Genomic DNA, 13,126 nt, shown 5'->3' with positions numbered 1-13,126 from the left:
GGAATTCAGATTTAATGTGGCTTCTGTATTGCTTCCCTTCATGCACCATGCCAATATGACTGACATTTGGAAACTGAATGACATCCAACTGGTTGTCACCAAGATCCCCAAATGGTTTTGAACTCCCTGCAGCAAATCAGAGACTCAATGCATTACAAGTAAAATATTTGCTCAAAGTGGCCCAAACCCAGAGAAGCACTGAACGATTCCCACTTTCACTTTAATGAGAGCTGCAGGGGCTCAGCACCTCTCAGGAGTTGGTGCTGTGAGCTTGTATCCACATCTTGTTCATCTTCTTTGCAGAACGTCATTCATGCAATTTTATTTCTATAACATTTCCCATGATCTTTTTGCCTCTCCCCAACATTTAAAATCATAATCAACCACAGCTTGCAAGCGTGCTTCCATTGGCACGTGTACATCTCTAGTTTCAAGTACAGATCGTACTGCCACTGCAGTCGTGGCAAAATTTCACTTAATCCAATAAGAAAAGGAGTACTTGTGGCACCTTAGAGACTAACAAATTTATTTGAGCATAAGATTTCATGAGTTACAGCTCACTTCATCAGATGCATTCAGTGGAAAATACAGTGGGGAGATTTATGTACACAGAGAACATGAAACAATGGGTGTTATCATACACACTGTAAGGAGAGTGATCACTTAAGATGAGTTATTACCAGCAAGGCGGGGGAGGAGGAAGAAAACCTTTAGTAGTGATAATCAAGGTAGGCCATTTCCAGCAGTTGACAATAACGTCTGAACAACAGTGGGGGGGGGGTAATAACATGGGGAAATAGTTTTACTTTGTGTAATGACCCATCCACTCCCAGTCTCTTCAACAAAAAAAAAAACCTTCAAAAACAGACTCCAGGGAGAGACTGCTGAATTGGAATTAATTTGCAAACTGGATACAATAGAGACTGGGAGTAGATGCTCAAATAAATTTGTTAGTCTCTAAGGTGCCACAAGTACTCCTTTTCTTTTCTCATAACTGTTGTTCTTCGAGATGTGTTGTTCACGTCCATTCCACATTAGGTGTGCACGAGCATCAGAAACTTTTCCCCTTAGCGGCTCGCTTCGGGCTGGCGGGTCCCCCAAGTGGCGCCACTGCACTGTGCATATATACCCCTGACGGCCCGACCCCTTCCAGTTCCTTCTTGCCGGAGACTCCAACAGAGGGTAGGAGGATGGGTGGTGGAATGGATGTGAATAATACATCTCAAAGAACAACAGTTACAAGAAAGTAAGTAACCGTTTTTTCTTCGAGTGCTTGGTCACGTCCATTCCACATTAGGTGAATTACAAGCTTACCTCTGGAGGAGGATAGGAGTCACGGAACAACTGCTCGGAGGACCGCTCTGCCAACTGCCGCGTCCTCTCTGGCCTGCTGGTTAACCGCATAGTGGGTCATGAAGGTACGCACCGAGGACCAGGTGGCTGCTCTGCAGATCTCCTGGTTGGGGGGACCTGTGACAGGAATGCCATGGAAGTCGCCTGCGTCCTGGTCGAGTGGGCTGTGACTGCCAGGGCCGGAACAGCTGTGAGCTCATAGCACGCCCGGATGCAGCTTGTAATCCAAGACTAAATCTGCTGCACTGACAGTCTGAGGCCTTTTACCTCTCGGCTACAGCCACAAACAGCTGCGCGGATTTGCGAAAAGGCTTGGTGCGCTCCAAATAGAACACCAGCGCTTGATGGACATCCAGGGACCGTAGGCTGCAGTGACGCGGGTCCGTATAGGGTTTCGGGAAGAACACCGGCAGACAAATGTCCTGGCCCAGTTGGAATTGGGAGACCATATTAGGGAGGAACTTGGGGTGCGGCCAGAGCCGCACCTTATCCTTGTGAAATACTGTGTACGGTGGCTCAGAGATGAGGGCCCTCTGTTCGGACACCCTTCTGGCAGAGGTAATGGCAACTAGAAATGACACCTTACAGGAAAGGTGGAGGACAGAACAGGTAGCGAGGAGCTCTAAAGGGGATCCCATGAGTTTAGAGAGGACCAGGTCAAGGTTCCATGGAGGAACTGGGGGGCAGGAGTACGGGAACACCCTCTCCAACCACTTAAGGAACCATCCCACCATTGGGTGGGAAAACTCCAAGCCCCCCCGAGAACCCCAGATGGAAGGCGGAGATGGCCCCCAGGTGCGCTCTGAGTGAGACGAGGCTAGCCCTTGCTGCTTGAGGTGCAGGAGGTACTCCAGAATGGCCTGCACTGGGGCCTGGCCCAGCCGCACCTGTCAGAATTCACAACAACACGAGAATCTTTTCCACTTCGCCATATAGGACACCCTGATAGAGGACTTTCTACTGCCAAGCAGAATCTGCTGCACAGGAAGGGAGCACTGGCTCTCCAGGGCGTTTAGCCACACAGCCTCCATGCTGTCAGGTCTAGTGACTGCAGGTCGGGGTGGAGAAGCCGCCCACCGTCCTGTGTAATGAGGTCCTGGTGTAGGGGCAGGACTCCTGGGGACAAGGGGATTAGCACTGAAATCAACCTTGCTGGGTTGAATTTGGGGTACTGTGGACACAATTAGATGGTATTGGCCTCCGTGAGCTATCCCAGAGTGCTCCATTGTGACCACTCTGGACAGCACTCTCAACTCAAATGGACTGGCCAGGTAGACAGGAAAGGCCCGTGAACTTTGAATGTCAATTTCCTGTTTGGCAAGCATAGCAAGCTGCAGGTGAGTGCAGAGCTCATCAGCAGAGGTGACCATGCAGAGCTCACCATGATGGAGTCCCAGAATCACAAAAGAGCTCCAGCATGGACTGAACAGGAGGTACGGGATCTGATCGCTGTATGGGGAGAGGAATCCGTGCTATCAAAACTCCATTCCAGTTTTCGAAATGCCAAAACATTTGTCAAAATCTCCCAGGGCATGAAGGACAGAGGCCGTAATAGGGACCCGAAGCAGTGCCGTGTGAAACTTAAGGAGCTGAGGCAAGCCTACCAGAAAAGCAAACGGCTGCTCCGTGTCAGAGCCCCAAACATGCCGCTTCTATGATAAGCTGCATGTCATTTTAGGGGGTTCAGCCACCACTACCCCAGCTGTGTTTGACTCCTTCAATGGAGGTGGAGGCAACACGGAAGCAGGTTTTGGGGACGAGGAAGATGATGATGATGAGGTTGTAGATAGCTCGCAGCAAGCAAGCAGAGAAACCAGTTTTCCCCGACAGCCAGGAATGGTTTCTCACCCTGGACCTGGAGCCAGTACCCCCCAAACTCACCCAAGGCTGCCTCCCGGACCTGCCAGGTGGAGAAGGGACCTCTGGTGAGTGTACCTTTTAAAAAACTATACAAGATTTAAAAGCCAGCATGTTTAATGATTAATTTGCCTTGGCATTCGCGGCTCTCCTGGATGTACTCCCAAAGCCTTTGCAAAAGGTTTCTGGGGAGGGCAGCCTTATTCCGCCCACCATGGTAAGACACTTTACCACTCCAGGCCAGTAGCACGTACTCGGGAATCATTGTAGAACAAAGCATTGCAGTGTATGTTTGCTGGCATTCAAACAACATCTGTTCTTTCTCTCTCTGTGTTATCCTCAGGAGACAGAGATCATTCATGGTCACCTGGTTGAAATAGGGTGCTTTTCTTAAGGGGACATTCAGAGGTGCCCGTTCCTGCTGGGCTGTTTGCCTCTGGCTGAACAAAAATGTGTTTCAAGGATAACAGGATCTTCTCCTTCCCAGAGGCTAGTGAAGATTAGAAGGCCAACAAAAAAAAACCCAAAAATCAAAAAACAACAAAAAAAAACCCCACACACTCATGATGAAATGTTCTCTGGGCTCATGCTGTCCTCCCACACTGACAGAGCACAGATGAATGTGTGGAGGCAGACAATGTCGGAGTGCAGGAAAGCACAAAATGACCGGGAGGAGAAGTGGAGGGCTGAAGCTGAAAGGTGGCGGCAACATGATCAGAGGAGGCAGGATTCAATGCTGAGGCTGCTGGAGGATCAAACTAATATGCTCCAGCGTATGGTTGAGATGCAGGAAAGGCAGCTGGAGCACAGACCACTGCTATAGCCCCTGTGTAACCAACCGCCCTCCTCCCCAAGTTCCATAGCTTCCTCACCCAGATGACCAAGAAAGCGGTGGGGGGGCCTCCGGCCACCCAGCCACTCCACCGCAGAGGAATGCCCAAGCAACAGAAGGCTGGCATTCAATAAATTTTAAAGTTTTCAATTTTTAAAGTGCTGTGTGGCCTTGTCCTTTCCTCCTCCACCACCACCCCCAGTGCTTCTCTCCTCCACCACCCCTCCCGGGCTACCTTGGCAGTTATCCCCCTATTTGTGTGATGAATTAATAAAGAATGCATGAATGTGAAGCAACAATGACTTTATTGCCTCTGCAAGTGGTGATCAAAGGGAGGATGGGAGGCTGGTTAGCTTACAGGGAAGTAGAGTGAACCAAGGAGCGGGGGGTTTCATCAAGGAGAAAAACAGAACTTTCACACCATAGCCTGGCCAGTCATGAAACTGGTTTTCAAAGCTTCTCTGATGTGCACCGCACCCTCCTGTGCTCTTCTAACCGCCCTGGTGTCTAGCTGGCTGGCTGAAGCCAGGCGATTTGCCTCAACCTCCCACCCTGCCATAAACGTCTCCCCCTTACTCTCACAGATATTGTGAAGTGCACAGCAAGCAGTGCTAACAATGGGAATATTGGTTTTGCTGAGGTCTAACTGAGTCAGTAAACTGCGCCAGCGCGCTTTTAAACGTCCAAATGCACATTCTACCACCGTTCTGCACTTGCTCAGCCTATAGTTGAACAGCTCCTGACTACTGTCCAGGTTTCCTGTGTATGGCTTCATGAGCCATGGCATTAAGGGGTAGGCTGGGTCCCCAAGGATAACTATAGGCATTTCAACATCCCCAATGGTTATTTTATGGTCTGGAAAGAAAGTCCCTTGCTGCAGCTTTTGAAACAGACCAGAGTTCCTGAAGAGCGAGCATCATGTACCTTTCCTGGCCATCCCACGTTGATGTTGGTGAAACGTCCCTTGTGATCCACCAGTGATTGCAGCACCATTGAAAAGTACCCCTTGCGCTTTATGTACTCCCCGGCTTGGTGCTCCGGTGTCAAGATAGGGATATGGGTTCGGTCTATGGCCCCATCACAGTTAGGGAATCCCATTGCAGCAAAGCCATCCACTATGACCTGCATATTGCCCAGGATCACTACCCTTGATATCATCAGATCTTTGATTATGTTGGCTACTCGCATCACAGCGTTACCCACAGTAGATTTGCCCACTCCGAATTGATTCCCAACTAACCGGTAGCTGTCTGGCGTTGCAACTTCCACAGGGCTATTGCCACTCGCTTCTCAACTGTGAGGGCTGCTCTCATCTTGGTATTCATGTGCTTCAGGGCAGGGGAAAGCAAGTCACAAAGTGCCCTTACGCATGCGAAAGTTTCGCAGCCCCTGGGAATCATCCCAGACCTGCAACACTATGCAGTCCCACCAGTCTATGCTTGTTTCCCGAGCCCAGAATCGGCGTTCCACTGCGTGAACCTGCCCCATTAGCACCATGATGCCTGCATTGCCAGGGCCCATGCTTTGAGAGAAGTCTGTGTCCATGTCCTCATCACTCTTGTCATCACGCTGACGTCACCTACTCGCCCGGTTTCGCTTTGCCAGGTTCTGGTGCTGCATATATTGCTGGATAATGCGTGTGGTGTTTAATGTGCTCCTAATTGACAAAGTGATGCAAGTGAGCTCCATGCTTGCCATGGTCTGGCGTCTGCACAGAAAAAAGGCGTGGAACAATGGTCTGCCGTTGCTCTGATGGGGGGAAGGGCGACTGATGAAACCCACTAAGCTATCCCTCCCTCTGGTATTTCAGGCAGGACTGAATCTCCATTAAAGTTTCAAGGTGCCCCGACAGACCTCACCAAAACGATTGTTGGCCGTTGATTTCACGGGGAGGGGGGGGCAAATGAATACAAAACAAATCTAGTCTATTTCTTGTTTTGATCCACTCCGTCTATCTTTTACATCTTTGTCTGGCAGCAGATGGTGCAGTAGGACTGCAAGCCATCCACAGCTCCTGGTTGCTCGGCAGAAGATGGTACAATAGGACTGTCTGCAGGACTAAAGGGAATGACCTGGTCGAGTCACTCCTAATTTAGTCCCTGCTCATGTCTGCCCAGGCGCTCCGGACCGACCTTACCAAGGCAACAAGGAGCACCTCGGACACCATGAGGATGGTTTTCAGGCCTATTGAACCTTCTGCTGCCAAAAGGCAATGGGTTGCTGCTGCTGTGTAGCAATGCAGTACCGTGTCTGCCAGCACCCAGGAGACATACGGTGACGGTGAGCTGAGTGGGTTCCATGCTTGCCATGGTATGGCGTCTGCACAGGTAACTCAGGAAAAAAGGCACGCAATGATTGTCTGCTGTTGCTTTCACAGAGGGAGGGCGGGCGGGCCTGATGACATGTACCCAGAACTACCCGCAACAATGTTTTTTGCCCCATCAGGCATTGGGATCTCAACCCAGAATTCCAATGGGCAGCCGAGACTGCGGGAACTGTGGAATAGCTACCCACAGTGCAACACTCCAGAAGTCGATGCTAGCCTTGGTACTCTGGAAGCACTCCGCCGAGTTAATGCATTTAGAGCATTTTGTGTGGGGACACACATAATCGACTATATAAAAACGATTTCTAAAAAAACGACTTCTATAAATTTGACCTAATTTCATAGTGTAGGCATACCCATAGATTCCAAGTCCAGCAGGGACCATTGTGATCATCTAGTCTGACTTCCTGTATGACATAGGCCATAGAACTTCCCCAAAATAATTCCTAGATCAGATCTTTTAGAAAAGCATCCAATCTCAATGTAAAAATTGTCAGTAATGAAGAATCCACCACTACCCTTGGTAAACTGTTCCAGTGGTTAATTACTCTCCTTGTTTAAAATATACACTTTATTTCCCCATCTTGTCTAGCTTCAACTTCCATCCATTGGATCATGTCATATCTTTCTCCACTAGACTGAAGAGCCATTATTATATATTTTCCCCCAAATAGGTACATATGGACTGTGATCAAGTCACCCCTTAACCTTCTTTTTTCTTAAATTAAATAGATTGAGTTCCTTGAGTTTATCACTCTGTTAAGGCCTGTTGTCTAATCTTTTAATTATTCTTGGGGCTCTTGTCTGAACCCTCTCCAATTTATCAACAACCTTCAGAAGTGGACACAGTATTCAAGCAGCGATTTCAGCAGTGTCAAAGATAGGAGTCAAATAAGCTCTCTTCTCCTACTCAACATTCACCTGTTCATGCATCCAAGGCTTGCATTAGCCCTTTTGGACACAGCTTTGTTCTAGGAGCTCATGTTCAGCTGGTTACTCACCACCACCCACAATCTTTTTCAGAATCACTGCTTCCCAGGATAGAGTCCCCCATCATGTAAGCCTGTATTTTTTACTTGCACATAGCTTACAAAGTAATTCAGGTTACTTTGAATCAGTGACCTGTCCTGTTAATTATTTACCACTTCCCCAATTTGTGTGTCCACTGCAATATTTGTCAACAATTATTTCATATTTCCTTCTAGATCATTGATAAAAATGTTAAATAGTGTAGGGCTAAGACCAATCCCTGAAGGACCCTACTAGAAACATACTTGACTGATGATGATTCCCCACTTACAATTACATTTTGAGACCTATCAGTTAGCCAGTTTTGAATCCATTTAATGTGTGTGCCATGTTAGTTTTATATCATTCTAGTTGTTTTAATCAAAATGTTATGTGGTACTAAGAAGAACACCTTACAGAACTCTAAAAGGTAATAGTGTTGATGTAATATATTATGAACCAAACCTGTGATCTCACTAAAAAAAAAAAAAAATTAGTTTGACATGGTCTACTGCCCAGAAACCCATGTTGATTTGCGTTAGTTATATTACCTTCCTTTAGTTCTTTATTGAGTCCTGTATCAGCTGCTCCATTATCTTACCTGGGATCAATGTCAGACTGACAGGTCTATGATTACTGGGATCATCCCATCTATCCTTTTTTAATTTTCGTACATTAGATTTCTTCCAGTCTTCTGAAACATCCCCAGAGTCCCAAGAGTTATTGAAAATCAACACTAACTGTCCAGCTCTTTTAAAACTCTTAGATGCAAGTTATCTGGACCCACGGATTTAAAAATGTCTAACTTTAGAACCAGATGTTTAAAATCCTCCGAGATTCTAGAGGAATGGAAAGAGTTATCATCTGAGGTGACTACATAATCTGTTTTTCCTCCAAATACAGAACAATTATTTATTGAACAATTCTGCCTTTTCTGCATTGTTATTGATAAATACAGCATTTCCATCTAGTAATGGATTAATACCATTGCTAAGATTCTTTTTGTTCTTAAAAGCTCCTCCTTATTGTGGGAGAAGGAGAAAAGGACCCATTAATGAAACAGTGAGTAAAGCAGAGGACACTGAAGGTGGGAGTAGGCATCAAGCAAAGCTCCAAACTAGATCTGAACAGAGGATGGAAGCTCCATTTTGCAAAGGATATTGACATTTCAAAATTTGGCTTTGTTCTGAATAAGAAGAAAATTCTGAGATTTACTTTTTCCTCATGTCATTCAAAATGTTTCATTTCAACAAAACTGTTTTGTTTCAGTTTCCACTTAAAATTTGTGTTATATTAAATATTCTAACCTAAAATTAAAAGTTGCAGAACAAAAAGTCATTTTAAACCAAAAACATTGAACAAAAACAAAAACATTGAAACATTTCATTCTGAAATTGTCAAAATGGGATGTTCTGACTTGGATTTGGCTGGTTTGCTTTCTGAAAGAAACACAAAAGTGAAACTGACCAGATTTCACAAAGTGTTTCAATTTTGGCAGAACTGCATATTCCATAAGAATATGATTCCACTGAAGTTGCTCCAACCAGCTCTATTCCAAAACAGTGCACAAAGCTAACAAAGTCCATCGCTTTACCAATGCAAGCTTGTTCCCAGCACTGTATTCTCCTGTTTAGTGTAATGACTCACACTGAGGTTCCACCATATCAATTGAGAAACAGATCTTTGTTTTATGTAATTGTTTTTTTCAGATTTATCCAAAAGTCAAAATTACCCGTGATTTATCTTTAGGTTTCAAACTTAACAGCCCATGGAGAGGAATGGATCGATTCACATCTCTTATTATTTCAGGAAGACATGATTGTGTTGGTTTACACTCAGGCTATGTTTTCAGATATATTTGTAAATGAAAGCTTCTTTTCTGTTTAAATTCAGATGCACAATTTGGTGGCAAGGAGCAAATTCCATGGGCATGCATTAAATGGAACACAATTTTTAACATATGGGACAGTGAGATGTGTGGCTTAAAATATCTCACTTCAAAACCTTTTTCCAAATATATAGAAGTTTATCAGATTTGGTCTACATTTCTTTTAATAGACACAATAGCATCCAATATGCAAGAATCTTTCAAAATATGTTTTAATAGTATAAATGAATTCCTTAATCTTGTATTCTCTCAGGATATTGCAGGAGCATAAACATTTATCAGCTCATTTGTTTAGCCCTGTTCATGCTCAGTAATTCTCTATTATTAAAACACAATCATCTTCCTTTAGTACCGATATTTGAGCACATAGCATAGGTCTCAATATTTAGCTATTTCTCACTTCTTTAATGTGATCCGATTTTCTTTTTGATCTAGATAATGCTACCAGGCTGTTAGGAGTAATACTGCAAGCTTAAAATGAAACTATATGTTACAAAAAACACTGCAATGCAATGTTACTACACATCTGTCATTACAAAACAGCTCATCTCTTTGCCTATCTGGGACAATATCCATAAAATATAGTAGGAATGACAGGGTTTCAAACTTTCTGAATATAAAAAGATAAGTGTTCCCCAGAACTCTAAAGGGGAACAGATGTGGGGGTGAAAATGAGGTATGCAACCCTGAAATAAAGGGAAAAGACAGATGGACCTGGGAGCCAAAAGAAAGATGACCTGAACACAGAAGGCCAAAATGTAACTCTAAAAGTTACTTCCAAATAACTGGTAACTGTATGTTTAGGTACAGAATTTGCTTGCATGCTACAAGTAGTACATTTTTCTATCGCAAGTTTCAAAGTTTTATTGCATTCAGCATACATTTTTCCCTTTTAAATCCAGGTTTTCAAAGAAATCCTAGAGTCTTCCAAAATAGTTTGTAAAATATCTAGAACTTTAAAGAAAAAAAGGTCTGAAATTTTCACAAAATTCTAATAAAACTTCTGCCCTACCTTTGTTACCAGAGCCTAAAGAAAAGGCTACAGAAACCTCATAGCTATCACTTGAGAGGTTTTGCAGGAACAATTCACTTGCACGTGGTGAATCTGCACAAGGTAACATTGCATGCTTGTTTCAGAAAAAAGTGGGACTGGTCTTCTTTCCTTTCTCATTCCTCTCTCGGGATCCCTCTAGCACTCTAAATGGTGCTGCCCGTGCATGCAGAATGCGGTTTAAGAACACATTTTCAAATACCTTGACTGTAATAGCCTGTACGTTGCTCATTCTGGTGGGACCCAAGACATGCTGTTCCACTGCCTTTCTGGATTCTTTGACAGTTATCAGAATGAGGGTATAGGACGTAACAATTACCCCACAGGGGATGATAAAGCAGAAGACAAAGAGAGCTATGGTGTAAGACATTGCCACCGTGTTTACATTTGATGAATGCCAGTCAATGCAACAAGCTGTTCCGTAGGGCTCTGGTCCATATGCTCCCCAGTGAGCTAGGGGTGAACAGGCAAAAATTGCTGCATAGGCCCATCCGCAGGCTATCAAGATTCGTCCATGTTCTCGCCTAAATCTGTTCCCTGGAAGACATGAAACAATCAGTGAAGAACTGCTTGCAGTAGCATGATAGATTTGAATTATGCAAGCCAGAAAACAATACATAGGCCCTTTTTATTGGATACTGGGTATTACAATTGTTTACATACACCCCCATGGTTGGGAGGAGCCCCCCATAAACATCCACAAAGCTATCTCATTGTCCTCCTTCAAAGCCCCTATTAACTCTCCATTTGTTGTGACGCCTTAACTGGTAAGCAGCGGATGTGCCGAGATCACTGCCCATCATGCTGGCCAATATTAGCTTCATTGTTTCCAGTCTGTCGCCCCCTGTTTTCATTTGCCTTAAACTTAAAACTATAAATTCTTTGGGAGCAGGGATTGCCTTAGTTTTCTGTATAGTACCGAGTGCAATGGGGTTCTGGTCCAAGAAGACTGGGTCTTCTCTGCACAAATAAATAAAGAATATTCACAACATCAACAAACAATAAAAAACCTCCTTGTTATTCAAACTAAAGACACCATAAAATGAGTTTGCAATATTCTGAATCCTAAATAACTGCAAGTTGGGTGAGCTGCAGACACAAAATGTTTCAGGTCCTACCTTGTTCACCTTTGTCTAAGCTTCTGGCCAAAGGGAGGTTGAAGAGAGAGCTTATTCTCAAGAAATGCTGCATCAGGAAATCCAGGAAAACAGAATACAACACACTCACGGTACTTCAGAAAACACTCATCTCAGATACTCAAACTAACTCTTATTTCCCGATTTTAGTTTGAGATGATTTCTCTTATGCTGTTATGAGGTGCCACTGATGGTATTTTTGCATACAGTGAACATACTGTACATCTGAGAGAGACTCAAGCTGATTTTGTACTAAATCAAGCTTTCAGTTCATATGTCCAGTAACTGCAGGGATCTCTGATCATGCTATTTGCAAATCCTCCATCATATTGTGAAATAAATAAGCGATCTTCACTGAAATTCAATTGATGTTTTGTGTGGAAACATAAAAGTTGTAAGGAAATATTCAAGGGAACTTAAAAGAAATCAAACAGATTACCTTAAAATGAAAGCTGGCAGCCTCAGGCTGCTCGGAGTTATGTTGGGAAACCAGTCCAGCACAAATTACCACAGAACTGGAGGAGCGAGGGTTAACTGCAAAGGGAAGTTTCATGGTCATCTTACATCCCCTGTCACTGCAATTTGTGCTATGTGTTCCTTTGTCATAGCCAAGGACCCGGCTCCCTGCAGCTTCAAAATGTGCTCCATTTTAGAATGATTCATAGTATGACTTTCAAACACAATGTTAACACTAATGAATCTAAAGAATGATCACCCTGATTTCAAACTAAAGAAGGGCTGTCACCTGGAGAGATTATACTAAATGTTTTGCCCCACACAAGTAGCGCCAAGTACTTGTAGGCAGAGCTCATGATCCACGCCTAAAATGTTTATATCTGCCATTTTTCAGTTTATATGATAAGACGACATTATATGATAAAGAAGACATTAAATGTACTTAAGAAGGATGTTGCATCTTCAACACACTTTCACATTTATTAAATATTTAACCCTCACAATTATAATTTCTTTAAACAATCCAACACCAGGCATAGACAAGAAGAGAAACAAGATACTGTTAATTGACGTGTGCCTTGATTCAAGAGAAGGTCATCTTTGTTCTGGAAAATTTATCTCACTAAAAATAAGTAGTTCTGTTGGCACTGAACATGAAAGAGGGGCACCATTTGCATGACTACACTTACTACAATCATGCACATTTTTCTTGCAACACTACATCTTCAGGGATTTTAAAGCTGCTCTTTGAATAGTAGTAAAATGTGATGCTACATTTGTCTTCCTATGTTACGTTGACTGGCATTCCTCTTATCCTAAGACGTGAGTGAGGTAAGAAAGAAAGAACAAGAGTGGATGAACAAAAGAAAACATCTGAAAAGGTCAAAAGAATATAGTATGCATCTCTACCATTTACAAAAAATTAAGATACTGAAATGCTGCTCATACCTGTATCAAGTCAAAGATAATTGTACAAAACGAATCTTAAAAAGGGTATCAACTTAACCCAAACTTGCTTTCATTTTAACAGTTATCTCATGGCCCTCTTCTGAGTCATTTACCTCAGTGTAAGCGGTTTGGATATAATAAACTAGGTTTATATAGCACCAAACTCAATTATTGGGGAGAAAAGATATACAAATCATTTGACCCCCATGTAGTACACCTCGACTAGCCAATGGCTGTCTTTGTTCAAGAGACAAATACTGAACAATCAGAG

The 13,126-nt window shown here is 43.7% G+C and overlaps 1 protein-coding gene across 16 annotated transcripts in view; it reads right to left on the bottom strand.

The window, feature by feature from the left end:
* The window catches only part of LOC119852184 (opsin-5-like), an 85,673-nt gene that overhangs the window by 27,788 nt on the left and 44,759 nt on the right, over positions 1–13,126 (bottom strand). For 14 of the 16 annotated variants that reach the window (XM_043507929.1, XM_038393206.2, XM_043507924.1 and 11 more), the window contains one exon: positions 10,518–10,852. In XM_043507929.1, coding sequence (XP_043363864.1) covers positions 10,518–10,852 — 335 coding nt within the window. Of the gene's footprint in view, positions 1–10,517; positions 10,853–11,890; positions 12,082–13,126 lie in introns of those variants that run through there. The other 2 variants (XR_006278874.1, XR_006278876.1) reach the window with 1 other exon arrangement.

The sequence above is a fragment of the Dermochelys coriacea genome, chromosome 2 (assembly GCF_009764565.3).
Source record: "Dermochelys coriacea isolate rDerCor1 chromosome 2, rDerCor1.pri.v4, whole genome shotgun sequence".
Classification (NCBI taxonomy): Eukaryota; Metazoa; Chordata; order Testudines; family Dermochelyidae; genus Dermochelys; species Dermochelys coriacea.
The sequence above is the reverse complement of the archived record's forward strand: the minus strand, read 5'-3'. Positions and strand labels throughout refer to the sequence as shown.